Source organism: Ctenopharyngodon idella, chromosome 20, assembly GCF_019924925.1.
Source record: "Ctenopharyngodon idella isolate HZGC_01 chromosome 20, HZGC01, whole genome shotgun sequence".
Taxonomy (NCBI): Eukaryota; Metazoa; Chordata; class Actinopteri; order Cypriniformes; family Xenocyprididae; genus Ctenopharyngodon; species Ctenopharyngodon idella.
This window is the reverse complement of record NC_067239.1, coordinates 32,688,550-32,714,739: the sequence shown is the minus strand read 5'-3', so window position 1 is coordinate 32,714,739 and position 26,190 is coordinate 32,688,550. Positions and strand designations below refer to the sequence as shown.

General features: G+C 39.8%; 2 protein-coding genes across 4 annotated transcripts in view; both read left to right on the top strand.

The window, feature by feature from the left end:
- evlb (Enah/Vasp-like b) overlaps positions 1-13,861 on the top strand; it is a 21,835-nt gene extending 7,974 nt beyond the window's left edge. The window contains exons 1-13 of one of the 2 annotated variants that reach the window (XM_051874313.1): positions 464-933; positions 6,257-6,425; positions 6,512-6,689; positions 9,392-9,455; positions 10,868-10,935; positions 11,005-11,267; positions 11,572-11,672; positions 11,965-12,007; positions 12,120-12,153; positions 12,609-12,669; positions 12,749-12,809; positions 12,887-12,944; positions 13,030-13,861. In XM_051874313.1, coding sequence (XP_051730273.1) covers positions 842-933; positions 6,257-6,425; positions 6,512-6,689; positions 9,392-9,455; positions 10,868-10,935; positions 11,005-11,267; positions 11,572-11,672; positions 11,965-12,007; positions 12,120-12,153; positions 12,609-12,669; positions 12,749-12,809; positions 12,887-12,944; positions 13,030-13,067 — 1,230 coding nt within the window. In that variant the 5' untranslated portion in view covers positions 464-841 and the 3' untranslated portion in view covers positions 13,068-13,861. Of the gene's footprint in view, positions 1-463; positions 934-6,256; positions 6,426-6,511; positions 6,690-9,391; positions 9,456-10,867; positions 10,936-11,004; positions 11,268-11,571; positions 11,673-11,964; positions 12,008-12,119; positions 12,154-12,608; positions 12,670-12,748; positions 12,810-12,886; positions 12,945-13,029 lie in introns of those variants that run through there. The other variant, XM_051874315.1, reaches the window with a different exon arrangement.
- Positions 13,862-14,457: 596 nt separating this feature from the next.
- Positions 14,458-20,036, top strand: yy1b (YY1 transcription factor b). 2 transcript variants are annotated; one of them, XM_051874316.1, is made up of 6 exons: positions 14,458-15,307; positions 16,021-16,183; positions 16,796-16,840; positions 17,664-17,724; positions 17,807-17,965; positions 19,055-20,036. In XM_051874316.1, exons 1-6 carry the CDS (start codon positions 14,776-14,778, stop codon positions 19,235-19,237), a joined length of 1,143 nt encoding a protein of 380 aa, XP_051730276.1. In that variant the 5' UTR covers positions 14,458-14,775; the 3' UTR covers positions 19,238-20,036. The 2 variants fall into 2 exon arrangements, with proteins under 2 accessions (XP_051730276.1, XP_051730277.1); XM_051874317.1 differs by lacking the exon at positions 16,796-16,840 and having other exon boundaries at positions 14,463-15,307.
- Positions 20,037-26,190: the final 6,154 nt, after the last annotated feature.

Genomic DNA, 26,190 nt, shown 5'->3' with positions numbered 1-26,190 from the left:
GTTTATTTGTATTTGTATCAGTCAGTCTATGAATCTATTTCTTTTGTATTATTTCTAGTCAGCTTTTTTTATGCAAATTGATTCATCCATTACTGTAATTGTGTCAGTGTGTCATCTGATGCACAGCAGTCTCTCTCTCTCTCTCTCTCTCTCTAAACTAGTCTCCTGTTAGATGTTGTGTGTGGATGTTTAATTGAAAACTAGTTAGTGCTTCAGACAATTTGGATCAAACTTCATTTACCATATAATTCAACCCTAATCGGTTTGCAGCCTTTTCATTTTAATTATGATTTCCATCCCAGTCGAGGGAGAGAGAGAGAGAGAGAGAGAGAGAGAGAGAGAGAGAGCATCAGTGTGAGTGGAGGGGGCTGATGTGAGGGTATTCACTGGAGAGAAGGGGAGGAGCCTCGTAATCCCCTCAGCCAATGGAGCGTCAGTGAGGCAGAGTGAAGGTGCCGCTGCATCACACAGCATCGTTTCATTGAGTGCTGCTGGACAAAGGATAACATCACCGCACCCTTCTGCCCGTCACTGAGGAATATTCCACCTCTCTAGTATTCTCTTTCTTCTTTTCATATGCTGACTCCTGGCTTTGATTTCATTTTTCTGACGCTCAGAGTGTCTGATGAAATGGACTGCAGGGCTCGTTGAACGGTTCGCGCTCAGAGGAGGTGAATGAGATGCTCTTTCAGTCCCTGAACCATTAGAGAAGAGGAAGAGGAAGAGGAAGAGGAAGAGGGGGAGGGGAGCCAGAGCCGCACAGCGAGCCGGAGAGAGAGAGAGAGAGAGAGAGAGAAATTAAACGGGCAAACAGAATTCCGAGAGCACCTGTTCCTCTGCTATGATCATGGATATTAACATCCATTCTCAGCGCTTCTACTTCCCACAGATCTACTGCGACCCCAGCGCTCAGGTCACCGAGATGAAGATCAGGTACGTCTCAGAGACGTGGGGTGGAATACTAATGGAGCAGGTGAAACATGGAGACGGTCGGAGGGATGGAGGCCTGATTTACAGCTTCTGCTGAGGTTCACAGGTCCTCTTTTGTTCTCGTGATCTCACAGCCTCCAGGAGACGTACAGCGACACGCTGTTACCATGGAAGCCAGTTCACTGCTGATATATATGTGTGTTGAGATAGTATGTGTGGATGGAATTATTTTACACGTCTGTTTGAAGTGATTTGACCTCCCAGCATCTTCATTGGTCAGTAGAAGAACCTGTGATATCGAGCAGATCTGGCACAAACTGAAAAAGATTTTCACTCAGAAACTGCTAGTAAAAAACGACAAGTAACACATTGAATTAACACTAAATTTTGAAGTAGAAAGGCTGAAATATTATGTTCTTGCAATACAACAATTTTTACAGTGCACCTGTCATGTAGATATATTTGGAAACATGCTTATATGCATAATGCATTATATGTTTTCATAATTAAGTTAAAATGCATCATATTTGCAGATTTCTTTGTTTTGCATGATGGGTTTTAATGCATTATAGTTTCTAAAGGTGTAACACTGATAGATGAGTATTATAATGTATCATAACATCTAATGTATGCATACATCTATAATGCATTATATATAAAGGCTTTACTGAATATTTTTGTCTATATGACAGTTATTGTCATATTATTCACCTGTTTTTTCTTCCATATTTATGAGACAACAAAACTTGATTTTGTTCCTCATATTTTCATTTTGTCAGTTTCATTTAAGGAATATTCCAGATAAAGTTGTGGAAGATTATTGGAGATGTTTTACCATTTCGGTCTTTCTACTTGGAAAAGAAAAAATCATGTTTAATTCAAAGTGTTATTTTGTTGTTCAAGCAATTTCTGAGTAAAATTAGTTTCAAAGTAAATCCTACAGCAGTTTTATTTTCAGTGATGAGGAATCTTCTGTATATTTGCTTTGCATTTGTTTGATTTGAATCGAGTCATTCTTATAATTCAGTTTAACTGTGTGTTAAAGTTACCAAATGACCTTTCGTTTACTCACCAAAGTGTGTGAGTTGTGTTTCATGTCCCGTTACGGAAGGAAAATAGGTTGTGAATGCAGTTTCGTGTTGAAATGTGAAGAATATGAGGGGTTTAATGCTATATATTTGTGCAGCTGTGATGCTGAATGAGTCTCACGGTCACTGGAGCGGATCAATAATGAGGTTATTAGTACAGTAGAGGACATACAGTCACAGTATAGAGCTGTACGTAATGTGTGGCATATTTTGCGATGGTTGTAACAGACAGTGATGCTACAGGAAACTCTTTTGTGCTGCATCCCAAAGGCTTCTGGTTACCGTGGCGACGTGCAGCTTCTCAGCATCCCATAGACACACTAGCCAGATCACCATGGCAACCGCGGAATCCTCTGATACACAGTGACAGACGCGACAAACGTAACGTGTGTGTGTGTGTGTGTGTGTGTGTGTGTGCAGGAGGATCACTGAGTGAATGATGATCATAACAGTGTTGATGGTCACTGGAGAATCCGTCTCAGATTATCTCGCAGATTCTCATGTGTTTACAGGAAAGTAAAAACCATCATTCCCACGATCCGCTTTAGTCTTTTCATTCCTGGAGATTTTCTGTCTGGCCGTCACATCAGTCTCACTTTATTAGTGAGTTTTAATATTTCTGATGTTGCATTTGTTGGCTAATTCTCAAAGTAATATACTGTTATTTAATGTATTAATAATGTATTATGAACCAGTTCTAGTTCTAGACAGCAGACGCATGTTCACGGTTGGTTAAGGTCAGTCTGAGTGAGTTTGGATGTAAAGCCGCCACACGGGTATTAATCATTTTCTGTTTAGTTTTATCCTGAGAGATTATAACAAGAGCTTAGTTTATGTCATTCTTATAGAGAATAAATCAGACTCAGTCCTGAACACAGAAAACCAGGTTAGAGCAGTGAGAGACAAGTTAGGTTTGGGCATTCAGTCAATCAGCTTTATTTCTACAGCGCTTTATACAGTACAGATCAGTGGCGGTTCTAGCTTGTATTTTATTGTTATAATGATGATTTTATAACACCTAAACATAAATGTAGGGCTAAATGAAAAACCATTGAGTAATCCTCTGCAGCCATCTAGTGGTTATAGTTAAAAATTCATGTTATTTTAATTTTAAAAGTGTTTGTTTTCTAGTAGATGGCAGCAGTCGTCCACTAAACCAAGAAAAATGTTTCATGTTATCACCATGAATGAAAGTGAGAGTTTTTTTAAAAGTGGATTTTACATAAGATGTGGCTATTTTATATTAAATGATTACAATTTAGGGAAAATAAACAATAAAAAATGCCATAAATCTCCCTTAACTGCACAACTTTACAGTAAATGGATAAATGACGTCACAGGTCAATTTTTTGTTCAAAGGCTTTAATAATAATAAAAAACAAAGATATGACATCCAAAGTATGTAAGGTAGTACAACTAGATATCTTTTATTGAATCCAAGAGGTTTTAATTATATTTTTCTACATATAAAGATATTTTAAAGATTTTGAAGTGTCAAAAGGTCATTCGGTTTAACCGTCCAAAGGCCAATACAGTCATTTCATTTGCGATTAAAATATCTTAAAATGTAATAAATGTATATATTTTTTATTCTGCCATGATTTTATAACATCATATATCAACAAAAATGGTATTAAAATTATGTGTAGAAGTCGTTGCTTTGTTATGAGAAAGAATGTCCGGAAAAATGAATTTCATTGATGTCATTCGGAGTAACCGATATAAAGGGACCATTTTGGATCAAGTCATGTGGTCAGTATCATGTGACAGGATGTGACATCATTCAGACACCTGCAAAGGACCACATGGTCGTGAAGCAAAGTAACTAACTCTCTCTTAACTATTTGATAAATTCATGTTTTCACTTGCTCATACGCATGTCCCGAAACATCAGGTCATTCGGTACAACCGCTATAAAACATGGAAAATGTTGTAATATTTTAAAAACTTGTACTAAATATAAAATGTTTGATTGTCCTTTTGCTAGCTAGCTAGATATCAGCCTGTTAGCACTGTTTGAAAATATCGTCATTCGGTAAAACCGAAATTTTGGTTAAACCGAATGACTTTTTTAGTGACAAATTTTGTCCATCTTGTAAAAAATGACAAAATCAGTGTTAATTGATTATAAAAACCACATAATCTCATTGATAACACTTAATAAAACTTCAAAATTAATTATATCTCCATTATGTTTTTTTTTATACTTTTAAAAACCTTATTCGTCAATGACCCAAAAAACATTAATAAAGTGAGCAATATTATGTTTGTTTAAAAAAGTTACATTATGTTACAAAATCACATTTTACTGTCTGGTTTTGTTGTAAGTCTGTTGGACAGAAAAAGGAATATTGTTGCCCATGTTTAAATCTGCCACTGTTACAGATTGTTTCACAGTAATAAACAGGAAAATAATGATGCAAACTTCATCAAATATGAGACAAACTCATTGAATATTAGAGCAGATCTTACAGAAAGAGTTCAAACATGTATGAAATATTCAATGTCATGCAATATGTTTACAATATTTACAGTGAATTCTGAATTGTAAATCTTGGTATGAAACAGAAGTTGCATTGGTCTTCTCTATTGTGCCGTAAACTGCTTCTCAAACAAGAACAAATGTAGGGCGGGGCTTGATTTTGTCTGTGAGGAATTGATTGGATGGTTGTGGTTTGCTATTGGTGGATCTCATGTGAGTGACAGGTTGCCCCGCCCTCGTCATCAGAGAAGAGAAGAGATGCTGCAAGAGGGAGGAGAAGATATTCTGATTCAAGATTACAAGGAACATGAATTTAACACAATAATGATAAATCATTTAGAATAAACACTGCAATATTCCATAAAAACACAAGAAAAGCCTTTGCTGCAGTTCCTCCGCCGTTCTTTATTTAGGCCAGAGATGTTCCACTCCAGCGGTCTGTCAGCGCATTAGTGTGTTTCAGCGGTTTCTGCAGCTTCACACACACCAGACTCTCCAGACTCGTTCCGCTCCAAACCAAAACTGCGTTTGCTGCTTATGTAACGAGCCGGACGCTCGAGTGTGTCAGAGGTGTTTTCTTTGGCTGTAGTCGAGCGTCTCTGATTCCTCAAAGACCTCAAACATTTCAATCTCAGTCTGAATCTGCTCGTTTTCAGCAGATTGTGATTCGTCTCGTAGTGTCAGTGGATCGTGTGAAAGAAGTAACTGACTTTTCTTCAGAAATCTCTGTTGACTCTTTCATTCTGTGACAGTTGTGTGTGTGTGTGTGTGTGTGTGTGTGTGTTATGTCGTTTCACCAGAAACTCCTCTTGAGAAATTAACAGCTTGTGAAAATCATTTCAGCGTTAAACTGCACTTTCCCTGCGTCAGCTGATGGTTTTTCACGTGTGCTGGTGTGTCATGTATGTTACATTAGACGTGGATATACACAGAAAGATGCTTGTGTACGGAAATATGACATATTTTTTATTCTTTACCTCATTCAGACGTGTTTCAGATGATCGTTCACCCAAACATGATCATTTACTCAACATCATGTCATTCTTTCAGCTGTGGAACAGAATAGAAGATATTGTGAAGCATTGACTTCCATTCTATTTTCATCCATATAATGGGAGTCAATGGGAAGTGTTTGATTTCCAGCATTCTTCAGTGACTGTGTTTGAAGCACACACTGACACACTCGCAGTATTTCTTTAGTATGCAGTGAGCACAGCAGAATTCAGCCGGCGGCGGCGTTTATAATTTTAGCAGCGCTGCACAGATGGGCTCGTGTTCCTCGTGTTCGCTGCTGATCTCACTCTCTGTCCCTCCATGACTCTGTCTGTTTTCTCATGTTCTGTCAGACCGGGGCAAGTTGTCACACATCTGTATTTCAGTCACGTGAGGTTTGATTCAGTATCACACAAATGTTTGTTTTTCTCCAGCAGTGATTGTCTGTAACAGCTGCATCTTTTTGCAAAAAAAAAAAAGAGGCCTGATATTACCTACTTTGCAGAGCTAAAAAAATCAATAAAAACTTTCCATCCAATTTTTCCAAAAAATTTGTATATATATGTATCTGCTTTAATGCACTTTTCAAAACAACAAAATCAGTCAGATGTCAAAAGTTTATTGACACAACGAAGTGTGTTTTCTGAACGCCGTGTGTTTGACGCTGGTCGTCGTGGGTCGGCGGGTTGATGGAGCGACTCTAATGAGGGCAGCGCTGTGATTATTGAGCGTCATCGACTGACCCGCCGTGTTTGTGTTTCAGCGAGCAGAGCATCTGTCAGGCCCGCGCGTCCGTCATGGTCTACGACGACACCAGCAAAAAATGGGTGCCGATCAAACCGGGTCAGCAGGGCTTCAGTCGAATCAACATCTACCACAACACAACCAACAACACCTTCCGTGTGGTGGGCGTCAAACTGCAGGACCAGCAGGTGCGTTTACACACTATATCATGAGATATGCTCAACGAATGAATTTTCAGTGTTCTGACGAGTTTGACCTCTGACCTCTGTGACAGGTGGTCATCAACTATTCCATAGTGAAGGGCCTGAAGTACAACCAGGCCACGCCCACCTTCCACCAGTGGCGTGACGCGCGGCAGGTGTACGGACTCAACTTCGCCAGTAAGGAGGAGGCCACCACCTTCTCCAACGCCATGCTGTTCGCCCTCAACGTGCTCGGCAGCCAAGATGGAGGTAAAGAATACAGCAATCATAAATCATTACAGTTAATAAGAAGTGTCAGTCTGACATTACAACCACATCATCACAGACAAAACCTCATCAAAAAATCATGAAGAGTCTCTTCTGCTCACCAAGACTGTTTATTTGATCAAAAATACAGTAAAAACAGTGAAATATTATTCCAGTGTAAATCAGCTGTTTTCTATGTGAATATATAGTAAAGTGTAATTTATTCCTGTGATCAAAGCTGAATTTTCAGCATCATTACTCCAGTCTTCAGTGTCACATGATCCTTCAGAAATCATTCTAATATGATGATTTGCTGCTCAAGAAACATTTATGATTATTATCAATGTTGAAAACATTTGTGCTGTTCTTTTATGTGGCATTTTTACTGTATTTTTGATCAAATAAATGGAATAAATATAGAGCTGAAAACATGTGCATCACAGACAGAGTCACATCTAGACTCATTTACTGATCTGACTGTTTGGGACCCAGTTTCAAGGGTTGCCAGGTTTTCACAACAAAACCCGCCCAATTGCCCAAAACTAGCCCAGTCGTGTTTCAGGGGGGTAAAATCCACGTTTTTGACGGGGTACCCCTGGTAAAATTATGTATTCCAGACGCTAAATATCATGTTATTTGGGGTCGCTTCAACCCGCGGACATGAAAAACAATCCACAGAAACAGTGTTAAAGTAGCCCAATTCTGCGGGAAAACCACAGACTTGGCAACACTGCCAGTTTCTGGTCGGCGTGTTGAAGGTTTGGTGTTCGCTCTATCTCCTCCTGCTGTCTGGAGGCTGCGTGACACACACACACACACACTCACACACACACACACACACACTCACACACACACACACACAGAAACAGGAGCCTCTCGGCTGCCGTCAGCCTGCTGTTGTCAGGCAGGTGTGTGTTACGCCCGTCAGAAACCAGACACTGTTTGAGGAGGTAGAGTCGAGCGCAGGACATGATGAAGGTTCAGCTGAGCGATGATCACAGAGTGGATCTGCCAGTGCTTCTGCGTCTGCGTCTGCAACGGCCGCTTCGTCCTCTTCAACATGTCCTGTACGTACAGCTCTCTGTCTCTTGGCTTGGTTTGGTTCTGTTGTAGAGTTCAGACAGGTTCAGGCTTCATTGAGGCTGTTTATAGGTTTATGTTTGTCATATACTGTATGAAGGATTGCAGTTGAGATCGCAATAGATGTGAAGGACTATAATGTGTTAAGAGCTCGCTCAAGTACTGAGGAGATAAACCATTTAGTGCTTTGTAAGTAATATTAGTATATTTAATGCTTTGTAAGCAATATTTTAAAATGTATGAGATGTTTAATAGGGAGCCAATGCAGTGTTGACAGAACCGGGCTAATATGGTCATACTTCCTGGTTCTAGTAAGAACTTAGACCAGCTGGAGTTTGTTTATTAAGCGTGCAGGGCAATCACCCAGTAATCTAGCTTTGAGGTCATGACCGCATTTGTCATTGAGAGCATATGTCGTAATTTAGATATATTTTTAAGATGGAAGAATGCGGTTTTACAGATGCTACAAATGTGGCTTTCAAATGAAAGATTGGTATCAAAGAGCACACCCAGGTTCCTAACTGACGACGAAGACTTAACAGAGCAGCCATCAAGTGTTAGACAGTATTCTATGTTATTATGTGCAGAGGTTTGTTGTCTGTTGATAATTAGAATCTCTGTTTTTTCATAATTAAGTAATCGGAAATTACTAGTCTATTGATATCTCCCAAGGGCAGCATGTAGAGGGTGAAAAGCAACGGTCCTAGTACTGAGCCTTGAGGTACTCCACACTGAACTTGTGATCGATATGACATCTCTTCATTTACTGCTACAAACTAATAACAGTCAGATAAGTATGATTTGGTATTCTGTGTGGTTGTTAGGGCATTGTTGTGTGGTTGCTAGGGTGTTCTGTTTGGTTGCTAAGTGTTTTCTTCCTAAATCTTGTAGATCTTCTGGTTTGTGGATGGAGCTTTCATCATGATCAGTACTTATACGAGTGATGGTTGAGTTTGTGTGAGTGTGTGTGTGTGTGTGTGTGTGTGTGTGTTTGAATGAGTGTGTGTGTGTGTGTGTGTGTGTCAGATGGCATCGGGTTCCAGTGTTTTCTTGAAACATGATCTTGAGGAATCATTGCGTTATAGACGTGTTACAATATTTACCATGTTGATGACAGTGGATCCGCCCCAGATAGCATGTTTCTCCAGTGAGGTGTATGTTTATAGTCAGGACGTCCTGATGACCCGGTCAGACTCAGTGAACGTCACCTGCCGTCCAGAACTGCATTCATTCATCATGTTTTGGTGAAATGCTTTGGTGAGCCGAAGAGGCTTCTTTCAAAAACATTAAAACATTTATTCCAAATCTGTGAGCGCTAGAAAACAACGAACACTTTAGTGAAGATGTGCTGCTGTCTGATCATGTAGAAGTCTTTCTTTGTCACTGGATAGTGAACTGCTCCTCTGCTGCAAAAATGATGCTCTTCCTCAGTATTTTTGTCTTGTTTTCCAGTACAAATATCTGCCCAATGGAAACCAAAAATAATCTTGTTGTCCCTTTGAATGAAGTTTATTTTTCTGACTCCATTAGCAGATAATTGTTCTTGTTTTAAGCACAAACTCACTTCATTTTGACACACATGATGTTGCTGTTATATTTCTCACACTGTTGAGTGTCTCTTTCAGGTCCAGCTGTTCAGCGGCAGCTCCAGAACGGACCGAGCACAGAAGAACTGGAGGTGCAGAGACGGTAAGACACACAAACGCATGCGCTTCTGTAATATCTCCACTTAAATGACTTATATATCATATGATTTTACCAACGAGTCGTCAGTAATTCAGTCTCACTTGCTGAACCTGCATAGGTTTGTAACTAATTTGCATAACGCCCGCCTCTGGTCTTCATTGGCTGAACAGCGTCTCTTTGCCCCGCCCTCAATCACTGTAGTTTATCTGAAACTGGAAGAGTTTGGTTCGTGTTGTTCATGTCGAGAAGACGCTGTTTTCTGCTGCCAAAGCAAATCCACTTTGATGAGATTGATACGGTAAAACTGACGCCATCGTTACTGTTCGTATCACTGTGAATCAAGAGCTGAGATTCAGATATGATAATGAGCGTTTGGTTTCTGACCAATCAGAGCAGAGCAGCTCTCAGAAAGGCGGGGTTTAGAGAGACCGAATCCTTGATGGAAGCGTTTCAGACACTGAGAGAAAAGAGCTGATGCTGCAGTGGATATTATGAGAAAATTAAAGTGTTTTTGACTTTAGATGAATGTAAATCTGTTGTAGGAGACTCTAAAATAGCATAATAGGACACTATAAATGATATGATGCAGTGAGTGAGTTCAGCCGCACACATACAGACGCCCTCTGGTGGTCAGAGGAAGCATCAGCTGCATTATGATGCGTGTGCTGTGTCAGCTGTTCTACCGTCCCATCATGCATCTGGAACATTCCACCTCTCTCCGTGTGTCGAGCAGCTCTCAGCAGGATCTGTGTCACACGCTTCCCGCATCAGATCTGAGCGATTCTCGTCTGCTGTCAGTCAGAAATCCTCCTGACCCGTTCTACTGATGCATTATGGGTCCCTCGAGTAAATGTCAAATTAACAGTTTTATTCATCAGGGACGCATTAAATTGGTCAAAAGTGACATTTACAAAAGATTATATTTCAAATAAATGCTGTTCTTTTGAACTTTCTATTCATCAAAGAATCCTGAAAAATAAAAATATGACTGTTTTCAACACTGATAATAATCATAAATGTTTCTTGAGCATCAAATCATCATATTAGAATGATTTCTGAAGGATCATGTGACACTGAAGACTGGAGTAATGATGCTGAAAATTCAGCTTTGATCACAGGAATAAATTACACTTTACTATATATTCACACAGAAAACAGATATTTTACATTATAATAATATTTCAGAATTTTTACTGTATTTTTGATCAAATAAATGCAGCTTTGGTGAGCAGAAACATTAAAAAGACTTAAATATTCTAAACTTTTGAATCCATATGAATTATTCTTGGCACAATGCAGTTTAATGATTTCTCTGAATACAGGAGTTGATTGTAAAAAATCACCTGACTCACATCAGTGTGACTCTGTGTGCAGTGCATGATGGGTAATATGTGCAGTGTTGTCGGTCTCTGCAGGCAGATGGAGATGCAGCAGCAGCAAATGCAGGCGCACATTGAGCGGGAGAGACGATCGTCCAACTCAGGTAAGACGTGAAACCTCCCGACTGACACAGAATGAAGTTTCCGTCACTGATGGTGTTATTTTCCCACAGGTTCTCCGTTTCAGGGTCACCCCGCGGTGCTGTCCGTAGCTCCTCCCACTGTCGCACCTCCTCCTCTGTTGATGGGCGGTCCGTGTCCTCCTCCTCCTCCCCCGCCCGGACCTCCGCCCCCCTCCGCCGGAGCTCCGCCTCCTCCCCCGCCCCCTTTACCTGTGGGTGGATACGGGGGCCCCGGGGCCTCGCAGGACGACAGTCAGGGCCCCACCGGCCTCGCCGCCATGATCGCCGGAGCCAAACTGCGGCGCGTGCAAAGGGTCTGTCCGAAACTCAACGTCTTCCTCATTCACTCACACTGACCCGGTCAGCAGAATCCAGACGACTCGAGAAAAAATCATTTGCAATAAAAAAAGCTTCTTTATTGACATTGATGGAGTCTTTCCAAAGCACAAAAGCTTCGAAAGATGCTCTAAAAAATGGTTCTTTCTTCAATGTCATCACTGCGAAAAATCCCTTTATTTTGAGAGCGTAGAACCATTTTATTTCATTTTACATGAAAAAATCTACATAAAAACATCAAAAAGAGCAAATAATTGACATAAAAGCATCGTGTGTCCGCAGCCCGAGGAAAACTCTGCTTCCGGTGCCAAAAACGAAGCCAACCGGACGAGTGGAGGAAGCGGAGGACTGATGGAGGAAATGAACGCGCTGCTCGCACGGAGGTGGGGAGAGACGCACGTCATTAACCAACACAATTAAAGCTGAGGTTCTGTCCTGACTGGCTGCGATGATTGACAGGACACTGCCGAGTAGCTCCGCCCACCGTCACATCTCACTGACCCTGTCTGTGTATATAGACCTCAAATATGTTCTGATTGGCTGTGATTGAGTCATGCGCAGAGAATTTGATTTGCCCCAGTAAACTTCACATCACACCTGGTTTAGACAGAGTATTATTGTTTATTTTACCCTTAGAGTGATTAATAAACACACTTTATTTATTTCACATCACAGGAGGAAAGCAGCAGATGAGAAGAGAGATGGAGAAAGCCAAAACGTGAGTACAGAACATTAGGCCTTTTATTTGATTGATTGAAATATTAATATTGGGCTGTTCTAGTTGTCAGCTGATGTTTGTTGTTGCCGTGAATGATTCTAATGTCTTTCAGGATGATCCGAACTCCCGTGGGCAGAACGCCGCAGGTACCGTCAGCATCATCTTTGTGTATTGAACCCAATGAAACCCGTCTAATGACAGCAGAACTTAGATGTGTTTGAGCAGATACACTCCTAAAAATAAAGCTTCTTCACTGGCATCGATGGCTCAAAGAACCTTTAACATCCACAGAATCTTTCCAATGCACAAAAGGTTCTTTAGATTATTTATATGTTGTTAACAATACGAAAAACATGCTTCTTTTAAGAACTGATCACTGAAGGTTCTTTGGGGAACCAGAAATGGGTCTTCTGTGGCATCACCGAAAAACCCCTTTAGAACCTTTATTTTTAGGAGCATTGAACCCGCACAAACGGTTCTTTAGATTATTAAAATGTTCTTCACACTGAAACAAAAATGGTTCTTTTAAGAACCGATCGCTGAACCTTCTTTCGGAAGCTTTATTTTAGTGTCTGTAAGTGTTTGTTGTTTCGTCCTGCAGACGGTGTGAAGAAGCCGTGGGACCGAGCGAATTCAGCAGAGAGATCATCGCTGGTGTCCAGGTGAGCGCAGAAACATTTACTGGAGCGAGAGACGCACAAACACTTTACAACATCTGAAATGTTTCCGTCCGCTCCGCAGGGTTCGACCCGTGGGAAGCATCGGCGACGCAGACGCCTTAGACTTTGACAGAATGAAACAGGTAAAGATGATCCGTCCATCAGACGTTCATAATGTCTTCCAGTGTGCTTCTACTCAAACACATCTTCTAACTGACAGGAAATCTTGGAAGAAGTCGTTCGTGAATTGCACAAGGTGAAGGACGAGATCATCGATGGTACGCTGTGCTCCAGTCTTTCAGTGTTTTATACGCCGTATTGTGTGATGCAGTCACATGACGTGCGATCCGTCTTGTTTTCCAGCCATTAGACATGAACTCAGCAGAATCAGCACGACATAATGTCCATGTTTCCGAGAGCCAAACCCGGGCAGAAGCTGCTGTAGCTGACGAGGGACGCCGCCGGACGTTACAGCCGTATTAAAGCCCGCAGACTCCGGCTCTAACACGTCTGGAACGCCGCAGAATCCCTGAGCTTTGAACGGAGGACTCTTGCACTGACCTACTGTTTTCTGGTATAAGTGGATCTTTGGTGGCAGTCTTTTCAAAGTCTTTTGCAGAAACTGAAGAAAATAGAAGAAACATCACAAATGTGTTTTTATGAGGTGTTGTTCTTTTCATTTTGTCTGCATTATTATTGTTATTATTATTATTTTTATTATTATAGTTGTAGTAGTAGTAGTAGTGTTTTCATGTAGGTAGACGTAGGAACGAATAATAATAATAAAAATGATAATAATAATAATTGCACATCACTTTTATATTTTTATTGCTGTTAATCTTCCTTTCATCACAAGCACATTTCTCGTTACCTCTCAGAACATTTTTTAAGAGTTTTTTTTTTATCCTTTTTGCCATAAAAACATGTATTTAATCACTGAATGAGCGGTTTTGTGAAGGATCTCAACGGTTGTTCTTCAGTTATTTCCGTCTAATGAACAAACACCGGAGTATTTGTGATCATGTTGTTAATAAAATGTTTATTGGCTGCAAGGACATGGTGAAGTATTGTTCTGTTTTATGATTTCTCTTTTTGACCAAGTGCTTCCTGGTTTGAGAAAAAAATGAGTAAATAAATAAAAGATATACATGACATTTAAAAAGAAGTGAAATAAAACTGTGAAGGATGTCTTGGATGAACGAGAAGTGTGAGTGTTTATTTGTGCTGATCATATGAAAAATAATGTTCTTCTGACCTTCAAATAAAACATGAGAAAATCTGCAGAGAAAACTATATTTACAAATGACAGAAAAACACCTGCGTCTGTTTCTGGTGACATTTTATTTTTTGTTTAAAACCCACATTTTAAAATAAAAACAACTAAATCAGGACATTTATTAAAATGTATTTTTTTTTTTTAAATATTCAACTATTTAAATCTGGATTTTAAAATAACAATATTTATTTATTAATAATATTAATAATAATAATAATATTACAAGTTTCTGGTGACATTAATTTTCAGTTTAGAAATGATTTATATGACAAAAAAACCCACAAAACTTAAAAAAAAAAACATTATCAAAATCATATTTTAATATATTCAAACAACTTAATGTGTACTCAACTTAATTGTTTATTTATTTAATCAGGGACAATACACATTAATACATGGAAAAGGAAGTAAAATGTGCCGGATTTTCATCAGTTTATTAATATACATCTGGATTTTAAAATAAAAGTAATTTCATGAACACATTATATATATATATATATATATATATATATACACACACACACACACACACAAAAACAATTGTGTTGTATTTACACACAGATCCAGCCAATAATGTTTCCTCTCTGCGCGTGTCCGCCCGCGCGAGCCCGACCGTCCACTCCTCTCGCGAGATTTGGAAGTGGAGCGTAGTGGCGACGTGAATTCATGTGAGAAGTGGAGAGTTATTTGTATTATCGAAGAGTGTGTGTGCGCGCTGTGCGGGTATCAGGGGGTGTGTGTGAGAGTGTGTGTTTGCGGGGCAGCGAGCGAGCGTTCCGTGCGTGCGTTTGTTTAACGCAGCAGCAAAGGCGAGCGAGCTGGCGGACTTCAACATGGCATCCGGCGAAACGCTGTACATCGAGACGGATGGCTCGGAGATGCCCGCGGAGATCGTGGAGCTGCACGAGATCGAAGTGGAAACGATTCCCGTGGAAACCATCGAGACGACGGTGGTCGGCGGGGACGATGACGACGAGCACCAGCCCATGATCGCGCTGCAGCCGCTGGTGACAGACGACCCGAGTCAGGTCCATCACCATCAGGAGGTGATCCTGGTCCAGACCCGGGAGGAGGTGGTCGGCGGGGACGACTCGGATCTCCGGGCGGACGACGGCTTCGAGGACCAGATCCTCATCCCGGTGCCCGCGCCCGGCGCGGAGGACGAGTACATCGGGCAGACTCTGATGACAGTCGCGGGGAAGAGCTCCATGGGGCGGATGGGAAAGAAATCAGCCTCGGGGGGCAAGAAAGCGGGCAAAAAGAGCTACCTGAGCGCGGCGGAGGCAACCGGGAGGAAATGGGAGCAGAAGCAGGTGCAGATCAAGACTCTGGAGGGCGAGTTCTCCGTCACGATGTGGGCATCGGGTGAGTGAGTGAGTCTCTTTCTCCGGTATGTCGCTGGCTCGGAGTCCCGGGCCCTCGGCAGGGCGTTGTCCGTCCGCAACACGTCCAGTTCTGCGGTAGATCCTTTTCGCGAGACGTCTTCGCACCGAGAACGCGGGCACATCGGTCCGGGTGTTTTTGTTTTGAACGGAGGCCATGTTTTTAGCTGTCGATGGGCGCCGCCATGTTCCCCGAGTCCAGTATGGCGGCCCGAAAAGATGGCGACGGTGCTGCGGGTTGAAGATGGCGCGAGCGCGCTGCAGATGCTGTGTGTAGGCCGCGCGAGCTGCGGCTCCAGGAGACCGTTAAAGACCGTTAAACAGTCGCGCGGTTTGAATTTCAGATTCAGCGGGCTGCGGGCGCGCCACTTTGGATTTAAATTTCTGACAAGATTTGACGGTTGATTCTTTTTATTTTTTATATAACATTTGGACCTGAAACGAGCTGTGGAGACCGAACCACCGGTTGTGTGTCTCTTAACTATCTCTGCGGATCTACTTGTGCGTGGTTAAATGATTCAGTTTCTATCAGAAATAATCGCGCGTTTGTGTTTATTTGCATTTTTTGTTGGTTTAAAAGTGTTGTTTTTCGCTCGAAGGACCCGGATGTCGCTGAAGTCGAAATAGCGTATAATTTCCTCGACATTTCGAATTTCTGACTCATTTTAACGCGTGTGTCATTTGGCTGTGTTTCAGATGACAAGAAGGACATCGATCATGAGACTGTGGTGGAGGAGCAGATCATCGGGGAAAACTCTCCTCCGGATTATTCCGAATACATGACGGGAAAGAAACTCCCGCCCGGAGGAATCCCGGGAATCGACCTGTCAGACCCGAAACAGCTGGCAGAGTTCGCCAGGTCAGTCAGAGACACTTACTTTTACTGCTCAGTAAAACTATAAAATTATCAGAATTCATTTTTTGTCTTTAAAAGGAAACCTAATTGTGTATATCAGTGTCAGAAATTAACCTGGACTCGGAGTGCTTCTGATATTAAAATGTGGGTAGAAAAGCTGGGCAGGAAACTGATGTAGATTTGATGTATAATGTGTTTGTATGTAAACAGCAGCTGTCAGATGTGAATCTGATGACGCTTTCAAGTCATGTTAGCTTGTGATCTCTGTGGATGCAGTTTGTTTTCTTACTGTGAAAATCTTTTTCATTCATGTTTATCTCTTTGAAAAATATGCCTTTTTTGTTAATTTGTTGACTGAGTATTAAACTTCAGTATCAATAACAGCACATCAGTATGCAGTGAATGACATTAGTGATTGACTGATAATGATTTTAATTTTTTTTTTATTTTTATAACTAATACCCGATTATGAAAAATGTTTTAAATATTAGGAAAAATATCGGTAAAACCGATTATCGGTCGATCTCTAATGACATTGGTCTTCTGAGATGCTGCTGGTTTGGACGCACCATGTTTTGACGTGACATTTACTATGTTAGTTGTTTTATTTCTCAGCCCCTTCAATAACAGTGGCGGTCATTTTGCTCGTAATCCCGTTCGGTAAGTCTAAGATTGGAGAATAACGTTACACTGGTCACATGAGGGGCTTTTTATTGGTCACTATAGAGTGTCACTGGGTAGCTGCATCGAGAAAGGGTGGAAGTGTTCTGAACGGGGCCTAAAATTAACACTCACCAAGCACCAAATGCGATTAAAAAAAACGGCGTTGGCGAGTATATGAAAATATATCAATCGCCAGTTTAATGAATTCTAACAATGCAGTGTTGTGAGAACATGAATGTGAACGATGCTCGGGACAGTTGATTGGCCAGTGCTGCTTCGTCACAAAAGTTTAAGCCTTGCCAATTTAAATATTAAATTGCAAGACACGAAAGGGAACTCAATTAGTTGCTCACACGCTGTGTGGGAATTCTGTGCGCAAACATCCGAAGCGCGCACCCAGAAATCTGCGTCTCAGATAGCACGCGGATACTAAATTGAGTTCTTTCACGTCTTCTTTTGCTTGAACAAACATTTAAACAAAACTGTCATGTCTTGGCAAATATCCTGGTAAACATAGTCATGTCTTAACTGAGCGTAAACAGTTGAGAAAGAAAACGCATTTGTATCCGTATATTGGATTGGCTCATTCGCTCTTAAAGTGACAGCAGCCTAATATTCCTGCTGCTTTATTTGTTTTTAATGTTAATCCAACATCAAAATATAATTATGGCCAGTAAAGTCACCGGCCGTTAGCAGGCGTGGCAAAAAGTTTGTTTTAGGCCCTGGTTCTGAATATAATGACACACAAATATAATGATACACAGAGAATTCTGGGTAATTCTGTGATATCTGAACACTAATCGTCATTGTGTTCGTCTAGAATGAAGCCGAGGAAGATCAAGGAGGACGATGCGCCTAGAACGATAGCCTGTCCACACAAGGTGAGCGGATCGATCCGTTAGTTTTCACCCGTTTAAGACTTGCCGTGTCCAACCCAGTGTTTCTCTGCTGTGTTTCTGACAGGGCTGCACTAAAATGTTCAGGGATAATTCAGCCATGAGGAAGCACCTTCACACTCACGGCCCGCGGGTTCACGTGTGCGCCGAGTGCGGCAAGGCCTTTGTGGAGAGCTCCAAATTAAAGCGCCATCAGCTGGTTCACACTGGAGAGAAACCTTTCCAGGTACGTCATCACGCACTCTTAAAAATACAGATTCTTTATTCTATATGACAAACTCACTGATGACACAGAGAAGCCTAATGACCCAATGAAAAACACATTTAGAACATTAAAGTTAAAGTCAGTGTTTTTGAACATGTGGTCAGTGTTATTATTTTGTACTCATGTAGATCATGTCCTGTCTTAGCAACATTAACACTGAGCGCGTTTACATGCACGTTCTTGACCTGATTATGTTTGAACCCGTTTTCCTTTACTGGAGTAAGGTCATAAACGGCTTAAAGGGTTCGTTCACCCAAAAGTGAATTTCTGCCATTAATTACTCTCCTTCATGTCGTTCCACACCTGTAACACCTTCGTTCATCTTCAGAACACAAATTAAGATATTTTTGATGAAATCCGAGAGGTTTATGTCTCGTCCATAGACAGCAATATAATCAACACTTTCAAGGTCCAGAAAGGTACTAAAGACATTGTCATGTGACTGCAGTGGTTCAACCATAAAGTTATGAAGAGACGAGAATACTTTTTGTGCTCAAAAACAAAACAAAAATAACCACTTTATTCAACAATCTCTTCTCTTCCGTCATTATCCTTACGCAGATGACGCAGTAACAATGAATTCTTCCGTGTTTACGTCTGAATGCCGGCTCAGTACTGGCCGAAGCTGATCACGTGATCAGCACGATGCATGCGTGTGACGCTGACGCAGGAGCCGGCCAATAATGAGTCGGTGTTCTGATGTAGAACCTGGAAGCGCTGGACGTAAACAACGTATGAGAATGACACAGAAGAGAAGAGATTGTTGAATAAAGCCGTTTTGTTTTTGCGCACAAAAAGTATTCTCGTCTCTTCATAACATTAATGTTGAACCACTGCAGTCACATGACTGTTTTAACTTAATTTCTGATCAGATTTCACATGTTTCATGTGATCAGCGTATGGGTGTGTATGTAAACGTTCTCACTGTCATTTTCCTGTTTATGATGGTGAATCTGCTTTGGTTTAGTTTCATATTGTATAAAAAGCAATAGAAATAAAGCTTGAGTTTCTCAGACTGACTCTAACTGTCCTGTCCTTCTCTCCGTCTAGTGTACGTTCGAGGGCTGCGGGAAGCGTTTCTCTCTGGACTTTAACCTCCGAACGCACGTCCGAATTCACACCGGGGACCGGCCCTACGTTTGCCCGTTCGACGGCTGCAATAAAAAGTTCGCTCAGTCCACCAACCTCAAATCACACATTCTGACACACGCGAAAGCCAAAAACAACCAATGAACACTTGCGCGCGCTGTGTCCTAAAGCCCTGACGCTCAAAGCATCTTAACACTGGAGACATGAGCCCACGCTCCGCTCTAGTCCTCTCACAAGGACCCGAAGGAACCGCCATGACTGTAAAAGACAAAAAAAGCGAAACGTTCAGAACCCCTGCATTCAAATCGATCTCAAACTGACCTTCCTGAACGTTCGGGATGCGGCGGAGCTCCTGAAACCCGTCGACGGATGATGCTTTTTACCAGAACATCGGGACTGTTGCTTAATTTTTTTCCACTTTTACGTCAGTCTCTCTGGTCTTCATAGATATATAGCTTTTAATTTTCTATTTCTCCAAGTGTGCATATTGTACACTTATTTTTGGGATATGCTTCGTAATGCTACCTGTGATCATTAATTATCCCTGAGAGTTTATGACACGTTCTTCACTGAAATGAGTTACTGTAAACGACGTGTACGTTTCCTTTTCCTGTCTTCTCTTCCTCTGTTGTTTGGTATGGTTGTAATGGAAGCGTTTAATAATCTGGTGTACGTGTGCCGAACGAGATCATGTAGAGTTTTCCTGCTTTAGTCATGAGTTGTTTTGTCCTCTATCGTACCACAGTGGGAAGGACGATTTAGTTCACTTTAAACGCACCGGTCCGTCTCACCACGGTAAACTGCAGTGTTACCTGTCCTTTCTTTTCTTTGTTAGAATGTATTGTAAAGGTCTAAACCATGAACTATCCTTTGTTAATATTTACACCTATATTTACACCTCACCTGTATTTCAGCAAACTACAATTAAAGAGGGAAAAAATGATTTGGTTTCATGGAATCAAACTGACATTAATGAACTCGAAGTGATTTTGACATTTTACAAAATGCAAACAGCAGCTTCTTGTTTCAGTGTTGATTTTGTATTATTTATATACAATTTTTTTTTTTATTTTTAATTCACTTTTTTATATTTTTAATTTGTAATTTTGTGTTTTTGCCATTTTATCAGTTGAAGAAAATTCTATAGCTTTGCTTTTGTTAAAATAATTCAACTTAAACTTATTTCAGATGACCATTTCTAGTTTCATTTCATATTTTAATGACCAAAAAAATGAATACACTGAAAATAACTATATTTAGGATTTATTTTTGAAACAGTTTTCACTCAGAAATTGTTAGTAAATGTTACTAAGGATTACAAAGAAACTACAAGTAACAGTGACTGAAATTGTATTTTTGTTTTATTTAGAAAAAGGGTGCAGTTTTAGTTTAACTAGAACAACTCTAGTTTGGTTTTGAAGTGCTAAACCAATAGATATAAAGTTGAAGATTCAGTCAGTTTTCTGTTTGTTTGTAGTTAATGTGATTCTGTTTATACATCCACTAAAAATCACCAGCTGATTCAAACACAGACATAATGGAGAAAAGCTCCTGATCTGAAGAATGATGTTCAGACATTAATAAAGAGTGACTGGAGGGTCCAAATAATTGCTGGCTCCTTGTAATAATGACTAGAAAGAGCTCATAAACTAGTCATGAAGTCTAGTGTGTGTTGACCTCTAGTGGTCAGGCTGGTAATGACTCGATCATCAGTCTGATTCATCACCACCAGGGCAGGTCATTTACATATCAACTCCCTTAATGGTTTTTTAATGTTTCTCCATGACAGTATTACTGATGAAACTCAGAGTATCTGATGCTCTTTCAAGTGTTCGTCTGCTCTGCTTCTGAAGAGAACGAGCTTTAATTAGCCAAGATTAATAGTTTGAGTTCCTGAAGAACAAACGCTGCAGCTGCTTCACATCCAGTGCTGATCTGACACTCTCTCACACACTCTCTCACACACACACACACACACACACACACACACACACACACACACACACACACACACTCACGCACACACTCACACTCACACCCCCCGAAGGCTTTATTTATGGGCCATTCCACAGAACTGGTGCAAACTGCTGTCCCACAACCAAAAAACATTTAAAAAGCATTTAATTATTCAAATTTTAGATGTTTACTAAAATCCTTCTATTATCTGTTGAATCCCACAATAATATTTAAAATATCAGTGAGCTTAATATATATAAAATCATCATTTATTGGGTATTTTCAATTGGGAGGTGTCTGTCCCGAACCCTAACCCCTAAATTTACACTTAATTTTTGCAGTTTTTTCCATTGTTGTTTTTAAAAAATATATTTTAAATTTAAAAAAAAAATGAAGTTAAAAAAAGTATTTTTTAAATCATAAAACTTTATGTAAAAATGTGTCCCTCATGTTCATGTCACTACCGAAACAGTGTGTTTTTCATTGTCTGAGACTGATTTTAACACACTTCTACATTTCTGATCAGGAAATATTCCTGTTCCTCCCTCTCATCGCCTCTCTTTCACAGTAGATAGCTCCATCATTCTGAGTTAAATGTGTTCAGAAGTCTGAGAATCTGTGTGGAACTTTAAGGAATGTCACTAACAAACACCTTTTTCTGCAATTAAGCAAACTTTTCTGAGTGTTATTCCATAAAATGTAGTTTTTCTGTGTGTACAACTGTTCAGAAGTGTGCTAGCTAACCATGTGCTGATTAGCATCTTTGAGCGGCTCAAAAGTGTCTAAAATTGTCACTACCGAAACAGTCATGACCAAAACATGTCATCATCGTTTTGGTAGTGAAAAAAGGGAAACATTATCATTTATTTGGGGGAAATTAACAAAATTGTAGTACAGTTATGCAAATCATTAGTGTTTTAATATGTGAGATAAATTGTGTCATGTGATCTGGTCACTACCAACACATTACTGTCACTACCGGATATGTGCAGTCTCGACCGAAACATGGGATGTTTTATCAAAAATAAAGTATATTGAATGATCAACTAAGATGTTATTATAGTGTTTGGTTCAATGTTTATTCAAACTAATGAATCCTTCACTTTGAAATCAGTTTGATAAACTTTATGACTTTTACAAAGAAAGATTGGATTCACAATACAACAAATCTCATAAATTACACTTGAAATATTGTTAAAATTGTAATTGTTATTGATTTACCTGTGAAAACTTTTTTTTAAAATATATTTGCAATGTAGATGTAAACAAAATCTTAATAGGTCAATGTGACCCTTCTTATTAAATTATTAATTATTGTGTTTCGGTAGTGACAAATTTGGGGAGAGGAAAAATATTCCAAAACTTTCTGAAAATACAATATGAGAATTAACTGCACAATTACTAGAAATGTGTAGCTTGGATATTATACAATTTGCATACATACAACATTTGTGATAACTAATACCAGATAACAAACAAACTAGTTCATTCAGACAATCTCTGAAAAAGGGAACACTTGAACTCGTAATTTATTTGAGTTTGTGCCCAAGTTATCTGGTCTTTAATAATGTTCTCAAAATGTTAGCACAAAAACATCATCGTTCATGGAGTGTTTTTGATGCATCTGAAGAAGAAATGGATGTTCAGAGATCTGCAGATGTTTGTATGATGGTCTGGATTCACCAAACTGATGAAGGCATAAAATAACTCATGATTGAAATGACTGGAAAATGATTTTTATTCATATTTGAGGTGTTACTTCCAAACTCAGCTGCAGGTTTAAAAGCTGTTTGATGTCACAGGTGACGTGTGTGTGTATGTGTGTGTGTGTGTGTGGTATTTCAGCTGATGTGTCTGTTCACATCTGGATCACTGATGGAAGTGATCGGCTGCTTCAGACTGTCGAAGGGCTGCTTGATATGCAGGTGCTGTCAGTCGAGTTTATTCAGACGCGCTGTAAGCTTCTCCATCTGTCCGTCTTCTGCAGGGATTTGTGTTGAAAATGATGTTCTCCACAGGGATATTTACTCCTGTTAGATGCATTAATAATTTTGCATTAAAAAAAATGTGTGTGCATTCAGAAGCATGTCTGTGATGTGGAATCATTTGTGTCTTTGCTGCGAGCTCTGCTGCATTTCAGATGGGATTTTACATGCAGAAATATGTTGCCAAGGTAACTGAGACATGCAGAGCTGCACGCAGATATTCCACGGAGGCGTCAGGAGCGCTAAAAAAAACCTGCATAGAGCTCGATCAGATCGATTTATCATTGATAAGAGCATCAGCTGCTGGTGTGGAGATGCTGGACAATTAACACGCTCCTTATCACACACAAACCCACCGGAAATATTCCATTCTATCTCAGAATGCTGTGATTAATGATGACTGTCTGATGAATGTTTGACAGCTGAATGTTCAGACAGTGTCAGTGTTAGTCGAGGCCTCGTCTGATGAAGAATCCTTTCCACGTGTTTCTGCTGTACAGCTGCTCATGGAGGCTGTTGGCAGGTTCTTCCATGCTGATCTTTTGTGGCATCAGCTCTTTCACATACAGTAAACGACACGGAAAAACAAAACCAGCTGTGATCGGTCAGCCGTCCCTTCCTGTCTGGACAGATCGATGCCAGAATGAGCTGCAAAATAACTCTTTATGCTGATACTCAAACTGAAGACTAAACGACACTGTCATGGATATTCCATTTTATCATTCCTCAAACATTACAGGAACGTTACTTTCGAATGTTCTAGTAACATTTATAAAACGTTAGATGAACATTACAGGAACGTTACTTTTGAATGTTCTAGTAACATTTATAAAACGTTAGACGAAAATTACGGGAGCGTTACTTTAGAATGTTCCAGTAACATTTATAAAACGTTAGACGAACATTGTGGGAATGTTACTTTTGAATGTTCTAGTAACATTTATAAAACGTTAGACGAACATTGTGGGAACGTTACTTTTGAATGTTCTAGTAACATTTATAAAACGTTACACGAACATTGTGGGAACGTTACTTTTGAATGTTCTAGTAACATTTATAAAACGTTAGACGAACATTGTGGGAACGTTACTTTTGAATGTTCTAGTAACATTTATAAAACGTTAGACGAACATTGTGGGAACGTTACTTTTGAATGTTCTAGTAACATTTATAAAACGTTAGACGAACATTGTGGGAACGTTACTTTTGAATGTTCTAGTAACATTTATAAAACGTTACACGAACATTGTGGGAACGTTACTTTTGAATGTTCTAGTAACATTTATAAAACGTTAGCACGAACATTGTGGGAACGTTACTTTTGAATGTTCTAGTAACATTTATAAAACGTTAGACGAACATTGTGGGAACGTTACTTTTGAATGTTCTAGTAACATTTATAAAACGTTAGACGAACATTGTGGGAACGTTACTTTTGAATGTTCTAGTAACATTTATAAAACGTTAGACGAACATTGTGGGAACGTTACTTTTGAATGTTCTAGTAACATTTATAAAACGTTAGACGAACATTACGGGAACGTTACTTTTGAATGTTCTAGTAACATTTATAAAACGTTAGCCAAACATTGTGGGAGCGTTACTTTTGAATGTTCTCTGAATGTTCTAGTAACATTTATAAAACGTTAGACGAACATTACGGGAACGTTACTTTTGAATGTTCTAGTAACATTTATAAAACGTTAGACGAACGTCCAACTAAATCATTTCAGAAAAAAACGCTCCATGAACGATGTATTGAGTTTTTGTGCTAATGTTTTAAGAACATTATTAAAGACCAGATAACTTTAAAAGAACGTTCTACAAATGTTACTGGAAGAACACTTCTTCATAACATTGAGAAAACATTTCGCTCATTTCAGAATAAAGACAGTTGCATCTCTGCGATTCAGTGCATTTCCGAAGAAACACAAGAAACATTCGAGATCAAGATCCGAGACTGAGAGCTACCAGAGCATTTAACATGCAGAAACAGTATTGCTAGACGTTATTATTAGAAGGATCAGACCATTATGAAGCAAAAAACTACATTTCCCATCATCCTCTGTGGCTGCATAAGAAGGATGGAATACATGAAGCATCAGTTCCACACCGAATGTGAGTCTTTTGCTTTTCATTTGTTTGCACTGGAGCTGAAAGCATCCTGAGCAGCATAATTAATTAGATTTTCCAGGTTATTATTATTATAATTTTCATACTACCCAGTTTGTATTAGTATTTTGTGCTGACGGTCATGATGCTGGAACTCATGTCAAAGGTCATGAGGTAAAATGCAGTTTATAGACATTCAAGACCGGCTCTTGCTCTGAATAATTACATTAATAGTGTGGTTTTAATTCAGATCCAGAACAGGAAAGTTTCACTGAGACATGCAGCGTTAAACTTTCCACTCTGTTGTTTTGTATTCACGATGGCACTTTCTCAGAAGGAGTAATCACATTCAATATTAACGAGGATGTTCGTTCAAAGCACATTTGCCTCCATCAATAATGCAGATGCTTGGAATTGCTTCTGCACATATTATAATTCTTTGTTTATAATTTCTCTGCACAGGTATGAAGATTCTGGAGATGTGGTCTAGATTCAGTCATGTCGTTTATTTGCTGTCCTCGTCGTATATCTGGTTAATTACCTCATGAATAATGCAGCAGGACGGAGTCTGATGATGATGTAGCCGAAGAGTAAACATTAAAGATTGCCTCGTCATTGCTTCTCGTGCACTTTATTAAAAATCATATAAATTTCTCATGAAATCAAAATGTATTTTTTGAAATCGTGCTCATCTTCTCTTGCAGTCGGTTCTGTAACACTATATAACATAATCAGTTCACACATATAATGATTTAATGGGAACAAGAAACACTTTTTTCTTCAAATGTTCTTGGATTTATATGGTGCAGTCATTAAAATGCTGAATTTCGTGCTACATGGTAAAATGTACATGGCAATTCCATATTTTCTTTTAAAAACAATAGATTAAATGGGACGCCAAAGCTCCTCTTTGGATCGTTTCTTGAAGAGCGTCTTTTATTAATGTGAACCTTCAGGACTCACTCGAGACCATCACATTACAGCATTTTAATATCGATAACGAGCGAAAGCGACAGAAACGACTCTGCCGTCCTCATGGGCACG